Source organism: Triturus cristatus, chromosome 12 (assembly GCF_964204655.1).
Source record: "Triturus cristatus chromosome 12, aTriCri1.1, whole genome shotgun sequence".
Taxonomy (NCBI): Eukaryota; Metazoa; Chordata; class Amphibia; order Caudata; family Salamandridae; genus Triturus; species Triturus cristatus.
In genome coordinates, this window is record NC_140595.1 from 6,680,870 (window position 1) to 6,701,711 (window position 20,842).

General features: G+C 48.6%; 1 protein-coding gene across 4 annotated transcripts in view; it reads right to left on the reverse strand.

Moving 5' to 3' along the window:
* STK11 (serine/threonine kinase 11) overlaps positions 1–20,842 on the reverse strand; it is a 120,469-nt gene that overhangs the window by 44,215 nt on the left and 55,412 nt on the right. For 2 of the 4 annotated variants that reach the window (XM_085639563.1, XM_085639561.1), the window contains exons 7-9: positions 8,979–9,036; positions 6,342–6,479; positions 5,022–5,215 (exon numbers count right to left, since the gene is read on the reverse strand). In XM_085639563.1, coding sequence (XP_085495689.1) covers positions 5,022–5,215; positions 6,342–6,479; positions 8,979–9,036 — 390 coding nt within the window. The remainder of the gene's footprint in view (positions 1–5,021; positions 5,216–6,341; positions 6,480–8,978; positions 9,037–20,842) is intronic. The other 2 variants (XM_085639564.1, XM_085639562.1) reach the window with 1 other exon arrangement.

The window sequence follows — 20,842 nt, forward strand, 5'->3', positions numbered from 1 at the left end:
TCGGTGTGGGGAAATTTAGACCCACATTTTGGGTACTTTTTGAACGGAGTCCTTTCCATCGGCCGGGACCGGAGTCGCGGAGGGCCCGAAGGCCGGTGTCGATGTACGGGATGGAGAAAAGTGCCGCTTCGAGAGATGAAGATGAAGGAACTCGAAGAATCGAGGATTTTCCGTCGAGGCTGGAACCGTAGAAGTTCGAAGCCGGAGCACGAAGTATCACATCCGAGCCCGATGGCGGAAAAAAACAATCTGAGGATGGAGCCGAAGCCCATGCGCAGTACGGACCGAAGGAGGAGTCACCAAACTCGTGACTTCCAAAGACTGTCCAAGAAGAAAAACAAACTGCAAACATCCGGGCCCAACACCAGATGGCGACCTATGCTAAGTGTACAATCTGCAGCTCATATGCCTCGAACATATATATATATTGCATTGTTGGAGAAATGGCTAGAACAGGTCTGGGTATAGGAGAGTGCTTTATGACTTGTACGCTGGCACGGGGAGAGCGTGTTTATATTCTGGCCACAGACAGCACACTTTGAGATGCTGGCTTTAAAACGTCCAAGCAAGGATACCATCCAGGGACTGTACTCTTTGAAATGCTGGATTCTCTGCTGCCAAGTACAGGTCCCTGGTTTAAGAGCGTAAACCCCGGCTTCATATCTGGCAAGTTCAGTTTTTGTCTCGGGACAGCAGACCTTGAAAACTCTGCCATCTGGCACCTTCTCCAAGCTTCATCCGCAGTATATATCCTAAGAGTACAGTTCCAAGTCATTTCAAGGTATCGCTTTACACACATCTTTGGACGAGTCCCTTTCTCATGATCAGACGGCTTTGATGACCTCCTCTGTGAGCTCATTATTCAATGGCTTTCCTCCCTGTTCTGGTTTCTCGCATGCCTGTTTGCATTACGGTCTCACAATATTCTGACTGTTTGACTTATATTCTTCCACTTGACGCTGTTTACATTAATGGAACTACCTTTTCTTTTAGTTTTCCATGGAGTGCACGTGTTTTCTTGCTCCTTCCCGTGTGAGCCTCCCTCACATCCCTGCCTCCTCTTACATGTTGCTTCCCCCACCTCGTCCATTGTTTTCCACACCTACCCAGATTTTTATTTTCTATCTGCTGCTCAAATGATAGCAGAGAAAATAAAAAGTAAAAACTTTAGTTATTTCTTGTAAAAGATAGGAGACTTAAAGATTAACTGGTTGGGCAAAATGCACAGTACCAGCCTGTGGTTAACATCTGGGTGAGCAGGGGAATAGATGGCTGTTTTGCATATTGTGCCCACATCTGTTGGTGCCTTTTTAAACACTGGATCATTGCAGAGCCCTCCATGCACAGTAATGGTTAACTATTGACACCTGAAGCAGCATCAGAAACTGTGGGCCCAGACTTTAAGCCAGGGTTCACACAAAGCCCAAATTCAACACGCCCAGAATCTTCGCTCCTTTGAATGAGCATGCATGCAGATGTACACGTAGAGAGGAAGACACGCATCACACACTCCCACACAACCATATAAACACAAACAGAGGCACACCATGCACACCTCTAGCGGTCCCACTGCGGCAAGTTAGTCCAAGGTCAGTCATGGGCAATGCAAGTATGGATTCATGCAGTGCCAGCATAAAAGTCTGGGGGTGCAGGCAGGGCCTGGATGCCCGCTACTGCAGTGGTGCTACCTTACCCAGCAGTGGCTGGTGATCTCCGTGGTTCATGCACTAACTAGCACATTGGTAGAGATGTGTGCTTTGACTGACTCGTTCTGGTGCAGGTGCCGGCACCTCAAGTCTCAGCAGAACATCCAGGCCCAGCTCCCTGGCACAACGAAACAACGGTTACAGGAACACTCCCTCTACAGGAGACCCTCCTTGGCTAAGAGTACTGCTGCTTTCTGCTCAGTTTATCACTTCCCCTGGGAAACTGCAAGTATTGCCAGAGCCACAAAACCCAACAGCGCTGATCCCATCACCCCTTAAATTACAAGTCTGCAGTCCCTGTTCTCCTCCCGAAACTCCATTCACACATGCTTGCTGCCACTATTCCCTAAGCTCTACCCGCTTGTCCTGTCCATTCACCTCTTCTGTGTTTCTCTTTATTTTCGGATTCTCTCCTAACTCTCAATTTATCATTTTTCAGTTTTCCTTCTTCTTTCACAGTCTCTCCATTCCTTCCAGGATCTTTCTATGCATCAACCCGCTCCTCCATTCACGATAATTTCCCTCTCCTCCCACAGTGTGTCTGCTCACAACACGTTCTTTACCTTTCTTTCACTCCTCCATTCATTACAATCAGTCCCTCTTCAACCGACCTCAGGAGACACATCAGAGACACTTCTTGCTTTAATTTTGGGGAGTTTCATTTATATATTTAGATCCAAATACAAGGTTTCTGCAGAGGAAGTCACAATTTAGATAGGAGAAACTATCCCCTGCCTATGTTGCATCTTCGGTACAACAGTGCTTACACAAAGCAGGAATATATTCACAATTTTGCTTCTACCAATGCATTATTGATAGGAATTCAACCCCTTAATGGGTTGCATTAAAGAGCACCTTTTTCAATACATGCATCATAACTTTGTTGGAATGGTTCTTCTCATTAACTGAAAGTAAAGCATTTCATGACAGCCGCCTGTGCAAGCAAACCTACTGGCAGCCCTCTTGGATGTTTTTTACATTTGTCTGATTCCGAAGAAAGTGAGCACTGGCAAAGTGAATTGCTCTGCACCAAGTTTTGACCTAAGAGAACTATTGGCTGTGCTAATGCTTGTTGGCAAATAAGGCACTCACTGAGACAGACTCGGTCACTGATGATGGATAAAGGCAGAGAGAATCCAAGGCACCTCGCTTGAGCTTATTTACTGCTTTGAGCACAACACAGATAGACTGACTCGCAGTCACATAGCTATGATCGACCCTGTCCCAACTTGCGGAGCATTCCAGGAAAGCCTTCTTAAGACAAAGAGTTCAGAGCTTCAGGCGTGTTACATACCGAGTGGCGAGCCCAGGCACACTCAGTGGCATAGGCTGCCAGAAGCCGAAGACGTCAAACAGTTTCAAAAGCAGAATGTGCAGGAGAAAAGACCTGCCGGCTTCAGAAAAGGTGAAATGCGAATGGAGGTCTGAGATGAGGAGAGCAGTAACCACTTGAAATGAAAGAGAAGAGAATGGAGGAGACACTAATGAACATAAGAGGAGTGAAGACATGACAATGACACAGAGAGAAGCAGAGATGAGCTGTACTGAATGGCAAGGAACACTCAGCAGCACAGATCACGCTGCTCTTTGGGGAACTCCGCTCATTCCTAGAAACCTTTGTTCCCGCCATTTCTCTGAAACGCGTGGGCTGGTGTGAGGGAACAGATCTTGTATGAAGCAAAGGACAACAGTCTTGGGCGAGAAGGGGAAGCGTGTCACTGTATGGGCCAAGCAGATGGATGTGGGTCGGTGGGGGGTGTATCACCGCCCACCCGTATAGGCAATATGATTAGTACCAACCTGGCACTGCCGCAGACATCAAGGCATAGTAGAGGAAAGAACGCTGCGACCCCTTGGGACAACTTGCATAAAACCTCAGACTTCAACCCATAAGGCGCAGAAAGTCGTTTTAATGAAGACAAATTAAATGGTGTTATTTTGCAGAGCAATAGAGCGTGAGACTGCCAGCTGAACACCAGGCTCACATGTGCAGCTGCATGAAAAAATTTGTAAAATGTTTAAAAAAATAATAATAATCCTTCCAGGCACTCACTGCTGGCAATTAAACGATCACAGTACAAAAACGGGTTAAGTTTTAATTGGGCGAGGGAGGTGCTTCTGGGGCATGTTAGAAAAAATCCAATGCTCCCACCCCCCCAAGAATGTAGAATTCAAAAAGGGATACTGCTTGCTATCATCTGGATTCACACTTGTGGTGGACTCACACTTGTGGTGGAATCACCCGAGAGAAGCACTGGTGGAGGGGAGAATGTTAGGAACTGAGGGACGGTGGAGCTATGCTCCAGCTCTTCACGGGTCTCAAATCCCACCCATTTGCCACAGCCCCTCATTAACACCTCCCTAATAAGCTCCACAGAGAGCCAAGAACAAATAATGAATATAGTGCAGCAGGGCAGAGGGTCACAGAAGAGACAATGCAGGATACCTTTAATGTAGCTTTAATCCTGGGAGACAGCTATGTTTGCTGGACTTTCTTTGCTCTGAAGAACAGCACCGGCTAGGGAGAAGGTGAAGGAGTGGATTTCCCGGACAAAAACAGACTTCTAAAAGAGCACCTGAACCTCAAATAGCAGCTTGGAGGCCATCGGGATACTACGTGCGAGGTTCTTTCTGTACCTTGAAGCTACTGTTGAAACACAGACTGTGTGAACCAACCTTAATTAATATTTGTGAAGACGTGCACTACGGCAAGAGGCATTCCTCCCTCATGGAGGCTCACTGCCCATTACACTGCCTGCACAGACAGTATCTATGTTAACACTCTACGGTCCATTCTAGACCACAGGACTGGCGTGAGCTGCTCCCATGCACTATGAATAATCGATAAGACACCTCCCCAGTGCATGGACAAAGAACACATCCAATCAGATTTGCAGTTAGCGACATTCTACTAAATCAGGGCTTCGGCACAAAATCTATTACAAGAAGACATGAAAAATTGAAGGCCAAGCAGATGGCGCAGCATAAGTAGCAAGGTCTAGACCAACAGAGCCAGTAAAAACTTGCGAATGCCATCGAGCTGCAGCGCATAGAGTTGTGACTGTCTTCAGTGCATACACTTAGCCAAGAGGTTTCCTAGAGTCATTTCAAACCCCGTGAACAACTCCTGCACCGAGTCCCAATACAATGCTGAGCTAAACTGTGTCTGAATAACCTTAATGCCCGACCTTGGGACAAATGACAAAAGCGAATCCCAGGTCTTCCTTGAAGACTGCCAGGTCTAGCACTTTCCTGAAGTAAAGAGTGCCGCAGCATCGTGTTATCAGGCCCACATACTCTCAGCCCCGCTCTCACCTGGCACAGTAAAGTCCTGAGTGAAGATTATCTCATCCTCCAAGTCAAAGAGCTCTTCGTCTTCCTCCTCGGTGTACCCGTGCAGGTCTTCTAGGTATGGTACCACAGTCATACTCCGCCACCGGTCCCTCGTCTCTGGGCTGGGGGGGATGGGGACACATGCTTCTGTCTGAGGGTGTTTCTTTCGAAACCAGCTGTAGAAAGGATGAACAGCAACAAATAATTTACTAAGAAAGTACTGAAACTATCAGTTAACATGAAGTATCATTAGTAGGTGTGGTCCAGTTCCTTGACTACTCCATACCCTAGATCACCATTAACCGTGGCCCAGCTCCTCGGCATGGACCACTCCTAAAGCTTCTACAGATGGCCACCAGCCCACGTACGTTCATGTGACCTATAACTGCACCTGCCCCTATGGTCGGTTGTTCAATATACTGCCTCCAGATCAAACATTTACCTTGGTGCTCCGTAAGCTGCCATCAGTCCATATATGTTCATATGTGAACAGCAGCCCCTATATGGTGGGGTGCTCCTATTCAGGCCCCAGTCTCTAGCCACCTCTCCTATGCACTACCCAAACCCTTCAAGCCTCAGCGTAGACACTTCCGAAGGCAGTACAGTGTTTAGCACAAGCTTTTGAGCAATTACAGTTTGTAGTGGTCACTGAGGCACTAACCTCTGTGCGGAGTTTGGGGAGGGGAAGGCAGGCGAAAAATTTAACTCTGCTACCTGCCGACATCAGTAGACCTTTCTTCCCCCCTCTTCAATCCTAGATGGTTTCACCTCCTCCCTGCAGCTAGTATCTAACGTGATCACAAACCCTTCCAAGTTTCTCATATTACCCACAGAGGAGACAAGGTAGGAAAGATGAAGGAAGGCAGCTCTGTGCCAAGCCTGTGAATGAAACCCCAAGTAAGGTGGTCTCCACCCCACATATCCCTCCTCAAATCAACAAGACCTTCCATTGTCACAAATGAACACACTGCTCTCAGGATGATGCACTCTCCCCTCCCCACCCAAAAGGGAAAGTCTCCTCCCCACAATCCTGTCAACTGGGAACAACAGTGCACCCTTCAAGAAAGACAGCGACACCCCCACACAGCGCCGTACCACACTCCTCAAAAGAGCACACTGCACTCAGTAAATCAGGATGATGCTTCCCCCCCTCCAAGCCCCACCCCCCCCCTCCAAAAAAAGGAAAGGACTTCTCCACGAATCCTTTTAACTGGGAGAGACATTGCCCCCCCCCTATAAAGACATAGTGAGCCTCCCCACCCAGCCGCATACCACACTCCTAAAAAAAGAGACTGCACTCACCGCATAGATTTCAGCACTAAAATATTTCTAGCTCCGACAGATAGATCAAAGTAATACTGCAGCATAATTTCCCCTTTGAAGCATAAGTAATTTAGATAATCCTGCTGCATAATTTTGTCCTCCACAGCTGCATAATCCCTAAGGAGTGATCGTTGGAGGCGAATTAAGGCGATACACTTTTAACAGTGAACTATAGATTCTTAGCACTACTGTATTTTGTGTCATAAAAGCACCCAAACAGGGAATGTATATTATATCCACCCACTCAACCACCCACCCACCCACCCACCCTAACTCCCTGAACAAAGCAGAATTAATCTTCCAGTACCAATCTAACAGCCCCTCGAACCCAGTGCTTATCTGATCATATAGCACCAACAGGACCTCCACGCACATAGCACAAATCACCCTCTCCTGCTCCTTGGTGCAGCTGTACTAGAGGAAAGCACCATAGCCCTAGCACCGACAGGGAGCTGCCCCCATACACCTCAATCCAGTACACAGCACAAGGAGTGCAAAGCCCCAGGCTCTGGCAGGAACCTGCATGAGGTAATGCAGGAGGAGTCCGTCTCCTACCTCAACTCACAAACACAGAACACCACTGCTCCGCAAACTGCAGCATCCGGAGACTGGATCCTGGCTGACGCCAGGCGTCTGGTGTAAAATGTGTGTGTGTGTGGAGGGGGGGGGGGGGGGGGGGGGGGGTTAGTCTCCCATGCCTCATCCTCTCCAGATGTGCCTTAGTGTCTACAGTAACATTGCACACACACCCCAGTGCCCCCACCTTCTCACATTAGACAGCAGTGCTGTGGTAGCTTTGGCTGATCAAATGAAGTGTGACACTGAGGAAAGGAGGTGGTTGCCATGGAAACGGTGTGCTCATGCGGTGCAGCATCTCTTATCCTGGTCCAAGACGGTAAAGCTGGGCAGTGATAGGAACAGAGGCAGTGCTCATCCAGAACCCCAGCTTCCCTCACCCTGGTGTAGTACTTGAAAGACAGGCAAAACTGGGAACTGCAAGGATAGAGGCACTGCCCACCCGGAAATCTTGTGTACCAACACAATGACTGGCACAAGGCCAGGATGGACTGAGAGAACTGCAAGCCACGGGCGACCGATTGTTCAGGTCTAGAAAGGGCTGCTTGGACTCACCCTGAAGTAGAGACGTCCTAGTGCAAACAGAAGGCTCTCGAACAAACCATTCTCTGGCACCTCACATCCACCCCTTCAAAGATCCTGCCTCACCTTCTCCTGAACAGAGCCCCACTAAGAGGAACAGGGACTCCCATGTACATCTCAGGTGGCCCCTAGACCCCACAGAAGGACTCCGGTCCTACAGAATGAGGTGCTCCAGTTTCTGGCCCTCTTGTATACGCCTGTGCCAGCTTCCTGGCTGCTGCCCTACTTTCCCTCATCCCACTCTACTTACAGCAGGATCCCTGGAGGCACCTGTCAGTGGCGCTGACAGACAGCGCTGACGCACGAGCTCCTGAAATTCATCTCCACATACCCCACCAGTGGGTTTGTGCAGGGAGTGAGGGCTCACGCCAGAGTGGTGCATGGATATCATACAGGAATTGGCAGAGCAAGGCCACAGTGGAGGATGGGCAGGAGGAGGCGACCAGAAGGTACCGGTGGCTATGGATAGGCGGGGGTCGGGGAAGGAGCAAGGACAGGAGGGTAGATGCTTGGAGCTTACACCAGCAAAAGGGAGTAGATGTAGGTGGCCAACACCAAGGAGAGGTGGATGGTGTATGTGGATGGTGTATGTGGGCTCACACCAGGACAATGAGGAGAGTTGGTTAGTGACTAGATTGGTGGGCTGACTGCTGAAGATGCAAAGTTGTGCTCAAACCAGGGAAAGGTGAGTTGGAGTGGTCTGACACAATGTAAAGGAAGGCAGGTGGAAGGGGCAGCGCTGACCCCACATGAGAGCGCCGCTTTCCTTCATCCTGTAAGAGGGCTAGGCGAGCAGCATAAAGACAGTGGGTGCAGCAGCCCCTACACATGGGGAAGGGGCAGTGTGGCCTGACAGTCAAGCTGACAACATTGAAAAGCTGGATGGTGATCTGGGTATTGTGCAGACACCAGGTGAGGCAGCAAAGGGGCAGGCAGGTGTCTGAGAGCAGGGACGGTGGAGTGAGTGTGTGCTGGAGGGCTGATATGAGGGGAGAGGCAAGAGGGTTGGGTGACTGGTTGCGGAGACCCAGGAGAGGTGAAAGGATACATCGGGGCAGAGAAATTAGGGAACAGTGAAATGCAGGCAGAAAGGATGACAGCAGAAACATGGGGGCAGCTGACAATACAGAGAGATGTAACGAGACTTCCCCTAGGGATAAGTGTCCAGGCTGGCTAGAAGGACATGCGGCGGAGGGCCCAACAGCAGGCAGAGGAAGGACCTCACACCCACCACCCCACCCTCTCAACACTAAGGAGTCAAGGGGACAATCGCCGTATGAAGTGGCAGGTTACATGGATGGGGCAGCAAGATGGGGCAAACTAACACCAGTTACATGCAGGGGAGTGCCCCACCACCATGTAGTGAAATAAATCTACAATCACAAACACCTGCGAGTGGAAGGGGCGTCACACCAGAGTTAGGCCAGTTAGATAAAGAGAGAAGGTAGCAACACTCACCTGTGCTGCCGGATCTGTTGTAAAGAAAACCTTTTTGCTGGGTCGTAGGCGAGCATCCCTGCAAAAGGCAAAGAGGGTGAATGTCCGCGCACCAGAAGACTTTACAAGGGGGTGCAAGATGCAAGTCTGCACTGCTAGCACCTGTTATGTACATGTGTGAGGGTGCTTCTACTACATTATAATGCCATCTGTACTGTGTATTATTCATGATGAAAGCTTACACAGCTGCTGAAACTACTGGACATTGTATGTGTGTGAAGCTTGCAAGTCTGCCTGTACTGTATATTAATCATAAGAGAAGTGTGTGTGTGTGGGGTGTGTGTGTGTGGGTGTGTCTTGCACAGCTGTTGCCTGCACTTATACCATAGAAAGCTTGCAATGCTATCATCCGTACTGTAGATTATTCACCAGAGGAGCCTGCGCAGCTGCAGCCTGTACAGTACTGTGTATGTGTGTAAGGGAAGTTCTCACTGCTGCTGGACATACTGTACATTGTACGCGTGTAAAGAACACCTGCACTGATGGTGTCTGCACTGTACATTTTATGTCTCCAATAGAAACTTGCACTGCAGCTCCCTAGGCTAATTATTTTGAATAAGCGAAGCTTGCACAGCTGCCGGGTGAGTTGCCCTATTCTGTGAGTGAAAGAAGTTTGCCCTGCAAGCTACTGTCTGTTGCACCATTATGTGGTTAAAGGAAGCATGTCCTGCTGCGGTCATTGCTGCGATGTCTGATCAGTGATGGAAGATTGTAGTGCTACTGCCACATGGCTCGGGCTTCTATGCACGAGGTGAAAACAAGCAGATGGAGCACAATGCAAAAGGTAAACTGCTTGTGTGGGCGATTTATGCAAACATGTAAATATAACAAGGGAGGACAAACTCCCTGTGAGGCCCACGAGGAGGGTAAAGAAGCAAGCACTCGGATGCATCTATGCCACAGTACCAGCTAACCACATGCAGGACGAGGGAGGAAGCTATAGCAAGGTAAGCCCCAGGCAGGCCTACGTCCACTACTGGAAGTGAATGGGGCTCCAAGGCACCCCCATAGGCAGCCGTGTTCTAGGACTTCCAACTACAGCAGATCCAGTCTCAACAACCTGCTCCTGTGAATCTGTTGGTGGCCTTTTCTTGTAACCATCGAGGGTTAGCAGGCAGTATCCGGTGTGGTTTTTGTCATTGATTATGGGTCTTCTGGGATCACAACACATGCACTGGAAAACTAGGTTATTGATAACAGGCACTTGATCACTTGCTCTCGAGAGGAAAAGCTTACTCCTGAGGTGAATTAGGATAGTGTCTGGCTCTATATATGCACTGTAACAAAGTAAGGTGTAGTGTGCACAGATTCCAGTGGCTCCTCAGAGGTATAGCAGAGGCTAAAGTAGATAATACTAGCAGCCCTCTGTGGTAGTGTGGTCGAGCAGTTCGGCTTATCAGAGAGAGTGTGAAGCATTATTTGTATTCACTCCATCAAGACTGATGGCTCACACTCTGAGACGGAATCCAAACCAATTAGGTAAGTATAAACAAGGTATACTTCGGTTTTATTTCTACAACTAGGCAGACTTGGCACAGGTAGGTAAAATATTCTTTCAAATGCAAGGCTGTACAAAGAAATGCAATTGTAGATGAAACTGTTACAGGTTTGTGAGTGTAGAATACTTTGAAATTGATATTCATTACTTTTGTGTTGCATCGACTATTCGGTGTGATTTGCCTAGATATCACACCGTGGGTTCTACACTACAAAGGTAAGTAAGGCAATTTACTTTTCAAAGCAGTTACTTTAATTCCATACAAAAAGCAGGTCAACATTTCAGAGGAAAAACAACAACATGGGTTCCAATGGAGATAAATAATGATATTGGTTTGCAGGTAAGTAAACGACTTTCAGTGCTGGGGTTAGAACCAAGGTTCAAGGAAGCACTCGATCTGCACCACTAGGGCGGCCGGTTGCAGAGTGCAGTGGCCCAATGTTAGTAAAGGAGGCCAGGGAGCCTTCAGTCAGGGGCTGCTCACAAGCAGGCCACTGGGTTATGGGAGCAAAGCTCCTGGGATTAAGATCAGCACTACAGTGGTCAAAAATCGGCACAGGAGCTGCACCACCAGCAGAGCTGAGACGGATGGAGGCATGGTGCCAAGGAGACGTCAGGAGCCCTGTGTTTCCAATGGAAATCTCTAGTTTGGAAGAAAAGTTGCAGGCTCGGGCAAGCAGGTTTCCGGAGGGCGACCACCGGCGAGAGAAGTTGGATTGTTGAGGGATGCCTGGACACAGTCAGATGGGCAACCAAAAGCTGGGGGCATCGGGTGCAGAGGGTGGGGGGGGGGGGGGGGGGATGTATTTGGGTGTCAGGTTTTCTTACCAGGTCGCAGTCGGGGGGGGGGGGGGGGGGGGGACCTCTCAGGTGGAGGCTGCAGGAGTCTGGTAGAAGATAGTGGTAGGTCTGGGATCGCAAGATCCCAGGTCAGAATCCCTGGGGAGACTTCTTTGTGGTGTTGGGCCACTGTAACTCAGCCCCCAGGTGTTGGGTGTAGAGTGGTGCAGAACAACTGAGTGAGCTGCATCTGGGGTCTGGGTTGGAGTCTTGGGTTGAGCAAAACCGCTGCTTACTGGAAACAGAGTCTTTTTGGTGATGGTAGGGCAGGTCCTCCGGGTTCTGGATGGCTGCTGGACACAAAGGGGTTTTGCTGGTTGCAGGTCTTAGTCGGGACAGGCCAGTAGGGCTGGGGTCAAAGCAGTTGGTGTCTTCTTCCTCTTTCAGCACGGCTCTTCAGTCCTTCCTTCTTATCGAATCCGAGGAGGCAAAGTTTAGGGGGGGTTGTCCCTAAATACTTAATTTAGGGGCATTACAGGAGTGTGCAGGCCGGGACCAATAGGTCTCTTTCTTTGGGCGAATACACCCCCTATCATGCCACCTACCAGTAGGAGAGTGGCATGGGCCTCTCCGATTGGTTGGGTCCCCTCATCTTTAAGATGGAGGGGACTTGTGAGAACTTGGCCTGGCATATGCTGTCCACTAATTATAGTGGGCACCTTGCACCAGTCCAAACAACGCCTTATTGATGATAGGTTAAAGACAACCTTTATTGAAAGCTATCCTAGTGGTAGCTATGGAGAGCAGCCTTCAGGCTAAGTCTTGAAGGAATGTAAAGCAACTTGTTTTACCAGTCTATAATCTGAGTGGCTAAATGAAAGGAGACCACACTAGGTAGGTAGGTATATATATATATATATATATATATATATATATATACACATATATATACATACATACACACACACACATATATATATATACATATACATACATACACACACACTATATATATATATATAAAATATATGTATTTATTACTAAACACACCCAACTAGTCTCTTTATGAGGCTAGAGGTCAAAACACATAAGTTACACTTCAAATATTACAGTAAAGTAGCACAAATACACGTTAGGCCCTAGGGGTGAGCCAAACCATATACTAAGAAAGTGGTATAAGAACCACGACTTAACTAGACACAAGGCCTAGAGCCTGTAGAATCGCTGGGACCCCAAGGAACCACCCAAGGTAGTGACACAGGGGACCCACGGGGCAGTGTGAGAACACAGCCGCGAGCTCCCGTTAGCTTCTATGGGGAACGTCGCGGTTAGATTTTTAAAGATTAGGGACACTTCGAGATGGACTAGGACCCAACCCTCTTGGACTTCGACAGTTCTAGGGTCAACACCCACAGGAGCACCGGAGTACTCGAGTTACCTCACCCAGATAAGCCGGGTGCATAGGTGTCAAATGGTGTCGGGTAACGTGGTCGTTTTCAATGGAAGCTGGCGAAGAAGTGCTGCTGCCAGGAAGATGCGAAGTGTCCGAAGAGATCCAAGCCTGGATCGGAGATGTGAAGAACCTGAAAGCAAAGGGGACAGAGTCTGGGTCACTTGCCAGTGACCAGGGGCACGATAGACGAATGCCCACCGATTTCTGGTGTTTCAGGTGAGAAGAGGTGAACATGGACTCTTCAGCCACGAGGACCACGAGGCGTCGAGGACGACCAGGAACTGGATTCGAGCTGTCCCACGAAGGATGTTGAGTGCTGCAGTGTCGGTGCCCGGATTGGACACAACAAGCCTTGGCAACAGCAACCCACGCAGAAAGGAGAAAGATGCTTCGGTGCGGACCAGCAAGGTCCTGGAGACTCCCTAAGGGATGGAGTGTCACGGTACATCTGGAGCAAACAGGGAAGCCCAATCGCAAAGGGACCTCGAGAGGAATCACAAAATGGCAGCCCACGGGTCACTCGGAGTGGGTAGACCAGCAATCTTCGTTGGATTCACTGCTCGGAGTCTGGGCTACAAGTAACCCAATGCACAGCCTCACGGGACGTCGAAAAGCTATTGCACTAACAAATGTGCACGTGTCCTGGGATTCCGGTCCCACGGTACCCACGAGGGCTACGGATCTCAGCTTTGCTGGGGACTCGGTTAGGCCTCTGGGAAGTCTGGAAATCCATCCATCCTGGTGTTGCAAAGTCCTCGGCGTCCAGCGGGAGCTTCGAACATGCAGACCCGACAGATGGGTCTTTGGTGCCTGCCAAGCAGGGGAGTAACTCCTTTACCCCAAGGAAGATTCTTCAGTCATCTGGCGTTGAACAGATCGAAGGTCCGGGATTCAGTTTCAGAGTTTCGTCCAGGAATATCTAAAGTTCTGTTACAGAGGTTCCTTCTTTATACCCAAGGAAGGGGTTGGACTAACTCAGGGGACCCAGCTATGGGAGGGTTTGGAAAGAGGTGTCTACACCCATTTTCTTTGTCCCGTTTCGCGTCAGAGCAGGGGCAGGTAGCCCCTGCAACCAGTTTGAGCAGGACTATGCACAGGGACACCAAATGTGCCCCCAGTGCAGGACTTCAAAGCACTCCGTGTGCACCCACCCAGCCCCAATATACTAAAGCCTGTCTTGGAGGTGGTTACACCTCCCTTCGACAGGAAACCTTTTGTCCAGGCCTCCCCTGCCGGAGTTTCGGTACGCAGCAGGAGGCCAGACTCGTGTCTGTGGCTGCAGCATCCATTTTGTGATGCCAGGGCTCTGTTAGGCTGGTACCGGGTATAACGGTGCTGTCATGTCTCTCCCTCTAGAAGGGTGGGATCATACTTCCACACCAGTTACTGGTGTGGGGGTATGATTCCAAGTTATTGGACACCAAACACAACATGTTTACGTGCAGCCAGTCCAAAGTTAGCATTTACCATTTGGTTATCCCCTGGTAGACCTCTGGGGTACCTATGCCCTCGGTACATAGTATACCATATACTAGGGACTTATAAGGGTACCCCAGAATCCAATCTGGAGTGTACCTGAAGTACATGGAATCAATTTAGAGAGGAAGCAGCTAGGCTGGGGACCTGGATAGCAGGGCCCCAGCCAGACTAAAGTCGAAAAACAGAGAAACATCAGCAAAAAGTGGGGGTAACTAGAAGAACCAGATCCTACTCTCCTACAGGACTGAGATGTGTGCTTCATCTCTCCTCCCCAACCTGAGGGTTGGCAAGGGTGGGCACATCTCCGTTCCCAACTTGGTTTTCCCACTAATTCTCCAATCCAAAGTGGGGGGTCAGAAACAGTGGGAGCTGGGGTCAGCAAAAGCCAGGGTCAGCTAACAAAGGTGACAGGCCTTCGAAGCTTCCCCTCAGTGGACTCAGTCCTTTCTGGAAAAGGAAGCATGACACCTCTGCCCAGGATGGACTTTTTCTGGACCCAGACAGTGGAGGCCCTCTACCCAGGGGTCCAGAAACCTGCCTGGTGGCGGCAAATGGCGGGTAGCCATTCAGGCACCACACCAGGGATAGTCGTTTTCAGGGGGCATCTCTAAGATGCCCTCTGAGTACATGGTATAATAAATTCCACAACGGCATCAGTGTGGGTTTAATGTGCTGAGATGTTTGCTACAAAACTACCCACGATTTAGTAAAACCATTGTGGAGCTGTGGAGTTCGTAATGACCAACTAACAGACCATATACTGTTTATGGCTTTACTGCAATTACAATGTCTAAGAATTGACTTAGACACTGTAGGGGTACAGTGCTCATGCAACTGTGCCCTCACTTGGGGTTTAGTGCACCGTGCTAGAGGGGTGACTCACCTAGGCCACAGGCAGTGGGTTGCAGGCTTGGCACATAGGGATGTGTGCCATGTCGAATCTTCACTTTTCTCTGCACTAAAACACGCAGCCTGCAAGGTGAGTGTGTGAGAGTGTGAGTGTGTGTGAGAGTGTGCGTTAGGGTACAGGGCCTCTAAGGGTGGCACAATAGGTGCTGCAGCCATTAGAGGCCTACCCTGGTCACAGGTACAGCTTTGGGAAAGGAACATAGGTGCTGGGGTCTGGTTAGGAGGATCCCAGCACATACACAGTCAAGTTGGCATCAGGTATCTGGCAAAAAGTTAGGGGGAAACCATGCAAAAGGGGCACTTTCATACAGATAGGAAGATACAGCAGGAGAAGAAACACCGATCCAATGATCAGTCACCGCTGCATCTAAGAAAAGACAGTGAACCAAAACCAAGCCCTTTGCATCATTTATGCATCAGGCATTTTAGCTCATTGTCCCTACAAACAATATTTTCCAATCAGCCCACACTTGGACAGCCCCCCCTCCCCCCCCCTTAATAGTGTTAAGAAATAATCACGGGTGAGCCAGTCCATGGAAAGGTGCGAGGCTAAAAACAAAGCGATGAAGTAACCTTGCTACAAGATGCTTCGATCCCTCCTGGCACTGGAGACCACTGAACAACCAGTGGGTTGAAGACCAGTCGTAAATTGACAAAAATCAGATATTTCCCTAAAACCAAAAACCCATCAGCAAACATGGGGACCACCCAGAGCCAGGAACATAGTGGCTGCGAGGTGGCCAAAGTCGGTGGCCTGGTCTGGTGGCTGTCACGTATCTTGTAATTGGCATCCAGTTAAAAACAGTGATGTTCAAAAACAGTTCGGGCCACAAGTGGTTTTAAAGTTTTCAAAGGGGAAGAAATATAGCTGTGGATCAGCCCCCGCCCAAGGACCTCTGGCTTTAGTGGTGGTCTGTGTGTAAAACTGTCAGGGGCACCCACAGGACAGGTGACATCCACTGGACCCCTAGAGCCAGTTCTCACTGGAAACTGAATTTTAGCATTAGGAACGGACATCGACTCAACATGAGATGGTTCAGGCTGTTCTGGAATTCAGCGACTGCCGCACCAGTGCTGCAAAGATACTGGACACGTGCAACAAAAATAAAATGTGACATTTTCTGCAAATCAAGTAGAAGTGTATCTTCTTTCTCAGAGTCCAGTTTTGTGGGCTTCACACGTGGAGTTCAAGGACTAGTCAAGGGGTTGTCGATCCAAGACCCATCAGACAAGCAAGAGTGGCAGCTGTTAGGCCAACAGAGAACTTTACTGAACGTAGGAAGGCGCAGGGAAGCCTCCACAACTGAAAGGTATGTCCTGTTCACCACAGACAGGCAGTGAGCAGGGATACGCTGCAGTCCGTTAGACCTTCTACAACAAGGAACCAAGCTTTAGAGGACTGGCCCTCAGTGGTGGCAGGGACATTCACAAAACTGGGGACCACTGGTTGCTGAGGACTACACCACTTCAAGCTAAAAACTGGACTTCAGGAGATCGACCAACCAGGGGTTAAAACGATGGCAAGAGGAGCAGGCTGGACACTGCTGAGAAAGAGCAGGCTCCCTGGTCAGGGCATGGGAAGGGCAGAGGAGTGGTGGGTGCGTGACATGCATGTGCACTACTGATAACAAAGGGCATCTGCAGCCAAGCTCTGGAAGAGTCATTCTGATGCTGGGACAGATGAGCTACAGGACTAAGAGGGATCCATGACACATCTGCTGGAGACAGTCGAGCCAGGAGCCAGTCTTCTGGCAGTCTAGGCAGCTTCTCCCTTTTAGAAACACTTCACCTTCCAGTGCTCACATCACAGGTGTCTTCAGGAAGGTACTAAGGTGTATCCTAGGCAGCAATCAGCAGACATTGTGACTGACCAGAAGTTTGTACTAGGCTGATGAGGTTTCCTTGATCCCGGCATATTTACCGCTGGCATATGCACAACTTGTCTGGCTAGTTTAGGATGCCAGAGCCAACCAGAACACCAATTCTTTCAAAACATTCATTTCTCATTGAGAGATAAGTGGAAGTGAATCCCTCTTCTTTCTGTCTGGTTTTCAAGGTCTTCTAGAGCAGAGGTCAATTCAGAAGAGTCCAATTGGTCAGGATGTGGATAAGCCAGAGGGTCAACTCTCCCAGGGTGCTTCTGCAGAATTGGATTTCATTAAGGCAGGGGAAACCTGGACTAAACAAAGGATGATTAAAATGTCCTATCACCCCTACCTCTCCACCAAAAACTTCAAAAACTAAGACTGGTGTCAGGAGGCATCTTCAGCACAGGGAGATGCAGGTGGTCATGTCCACCAAGGACAAATGCAGCTTGCAGGAGAGCCATCATCTTGCACAACCATGTATGCGGTGTCCAAACATACACCAACATTCACTCCATAAGGTGCAACACACACAAAAGTCACGCAACCCACACAAAAATAAGCAAATGGGTCCAAATGACAAAGTAACCTTGCCAAACTCTGGATGGATGCAAAGGTAACTTAGGAGCAGGGACAGAGACAATGAGATAAGCTCCAAGCAGAGAGGATCTCACTACAGAGACCAGTCCCGGATCTCTTGCAGGGAATTACCGGGGACGATGGAATACACCAAGACGGGACAGGAGACAGGAAACCGGGATCTGGAGGTGCCCACTTCATGTGCCACCTTGGAAGACAAATGCCTGGTAGAGCCAGTCCTCAGGAAATTACTATAGTGATGCCCGAATCACTAAGAACCAAAGGCCATGTCTATGTAACACTCCATTCCATTGTGGTTAGCTTCTCTACGCAACCAGAGAGGATGACTAATCAAATGCAAATTAGTATTGGCGTTACCGAGGGAGGACTGCTCAGGTGAAAGCTTTCTGCGCTGTCCCATCTGAAAAGAAAAAGCAGGCCCCAGTGGGCCTCGTCTGTGATGGATGCCACTCAACCTAGAGTTCTTGCTCTCCCTTCCTCAAACCACTGCAAATGAATGCTAAGCAGAGCTGGCACTCGGTGAGGTCAGGGCAGCAAGTGGATAGTGAACCTAGGAAGACAGTGTCCTGTCAGTTCAAACATGAAAGGGGTTCCAGAAAGGCTGCACCTGCCTCATGGCTAGGAGGCGCTAGTTCAGTGGCAGACACATGGAACAGGGGGCACCAAGCACAGAAATAAGCAGTAAGCAGGGCCAGCAGTGGAAGCCTCAAATAAAACTGCAGTAGCAAATTCAAAACCACAATCTCAGGACGGTGAAGGGAAGAATGCCTAGCTGGTGTTAATGGGGAAGTGGGCGTTAATAATGAGAAGAGGGTGGCAGGGAAGAGAGCTGGTGGGTGTTAATGGTTCCTGAAAGTATGAGCGGCAATTAGGAGAAGTGACAGATCTTGTTTTTAAGAATAAGGTTGTGAAGTTGAGGCCACGGCACTGGTTTAACTCCGTGAGGCAAGGAGTAGAACATGCCGCCCAAAAGGGTCTCTTAACTCACATTCACACGAGCAGCACGAAGTGCACTGGGAATGTGCAGTTCCACATCAATGGAACAGGACGAGCAGAATGTATACGACATTGTGGAGTCCAGTCTCTAGATGGAAAGAGTGTTCAATGAATGTCTGCGATCACTACCGGAGGTTGAGAGCAACAGTCGATGCTCAGAGGCTGGCGAGCAGGCGCTGTGTTTGGAGACCTGTGAACCTTATTAGTAAAGAGCTTACAGGGCGAACGCAAGTCTGTGACAACCAACTTTCCCATCAGTCACCATGTACACAGGAGGTTCCGGAGTCTGTGACCACCTCGCACAAAGAGAAGAGTCTGACTATTTGCATTCAAATTTCATAATCATCCCAAAAAAGAAAATGAAAGAAAATCACAAATTAGCTATGTGTTGAGAACAGATCATCAAAATAACTTTTCAGAGAAATGTGAGTCACTGCTGTTGCTGCGCCAGCCAAAACGTGCGGCTGAGAGCTAAAAACAGACTTCCCTGTGGTGCCTTTCGGGAGCATCACTATGAAGTGCAGTTGAGGAATGGATTGTGACTCAATCCTGTCAGACAAGAATGGCTATTTCTGGCACTGATGAACAGGGGTTATTGCCAGCGTTGGCCCAATGGGATGCGACTGCTGACTCCTACGCAATGAAGCAATGTCCCATTTGTAATGGTCCAGCGAGTCTTCATTTGAGAGATAGTGTTCCTCCACTCTCAGGACACTACTCGCTGGAACAAGCCACCGTCTCACCCAAAGATGTTCTGCAGAGGGCTGTACATCCAACTCTTCAGCTCTGTCTACGAATATTAACTAAGGTTAAGGTTAGTCATATACAGCATGCGGGTCCAAAAAGCCTAACTTGGTTATCCTGAACACAAATACAAAGGCAGATTGATTCTTATCTTAATACTGTTTATTAAATTGTGAGGTCTGTAAGAAACTGGCTCTATATATACACTGCACCAAAGTGAGGTACAGTGTGTGTATATAGAGTAAAAGGGTCTCCAGGGGTTAAAAGTTAGATAGAACCTTACTCTCAAAAGTGGTAGCTTGGTCGAGGCAGTAAGGCAGTATCAGAGGACAGTGTAAAGCATTTGTTGTACACACTCAGTCAGCAAATGCTCTCACACACTCAAGAACTGAACTCTAAGCCAACTGTTTTTGTATAAAAAAATATACTGGTGCTTTAGTTCTAGAACCGAGCAAGCCTGGTACAGGTAAGCATATGAATACTTTGCAGTAGTAAATTACTTGTATGAACACAGTTCAAAATTGCAGTACAACTTGTACAGGTTTAAGAAAGCAGCTTGCGGCACATTGCAGGGAGAGTGCATTCAAATGAATGTGCTTTTTAAGGAAAATGCAGTTAATTACTTTTCAGATTACTTTTACAAACACAGGGTTGGAGCCTAGATTCAGCCCAGGAACATTTCCTGAAAACAGGTGAATAAATGTGTTTTAGTTAGAGGTACGGTTTTTAAAAAAATATTGTATTTCAAAAGTTGGCGAACATTTTCACTTAGAATCACCAATGTTATCCTATGGGAGGAAATTCACTTAGCAGGTAAGTTACTTTTGCGTTACTTTTGTAATCCAGTGCTGGACTCCTAGAATCAGCACTGGGACATCTACTTAAAACAGGTAAGTAATTACGTTTTTGTAGTTTGTACGATTTTTAAAGAATATTCTTGTATTTCAAAAGTTGACAGAAACTTTTTTCACAAAGAACCCCCAATGTTATCCTACGGAAGGATATTCAATTCACAGGTAAGTTACTTTTCTTACTCAGTGCTGGACACCTGGGTTCAGCACTGGGAACTTTCCTGCAAACAGTTGAGAAAATTTGGTTAGGTTATTTGGGCTATTTTTAAGAAATATTCTTAGTTTTCAAAAGTCGACACTTGTTAACTTTTTGGGAGACAAAGTGTCAATGTTATTCTATGATTAAAAAGAGGTTATCGGTTTCCAGGTAGGTAATCGGTCTTTTGAGTTAGGGTTCTGGGGTTAGACTCAGGTGTCTCCCAGGGTCAGTGATGCACGGTTGTTGCACCCCCAGTGGCACTAGGGCGGCCGGGTGCAGAGTGTTGAGGCACAATGTTATCCTATGTAGGATAGGGGGGCTCCGGTTGGTGGCGGCTGGCAAACAAGCCACGGGGTTGTGGGAGCAAAGCTCCTAGGGTTAAGCTCGAGGCAATTTGGGGACCAGGTTAGCACAAAAAGGGCACCCTCAGCGGCACTAGGGCGGTCGGGTG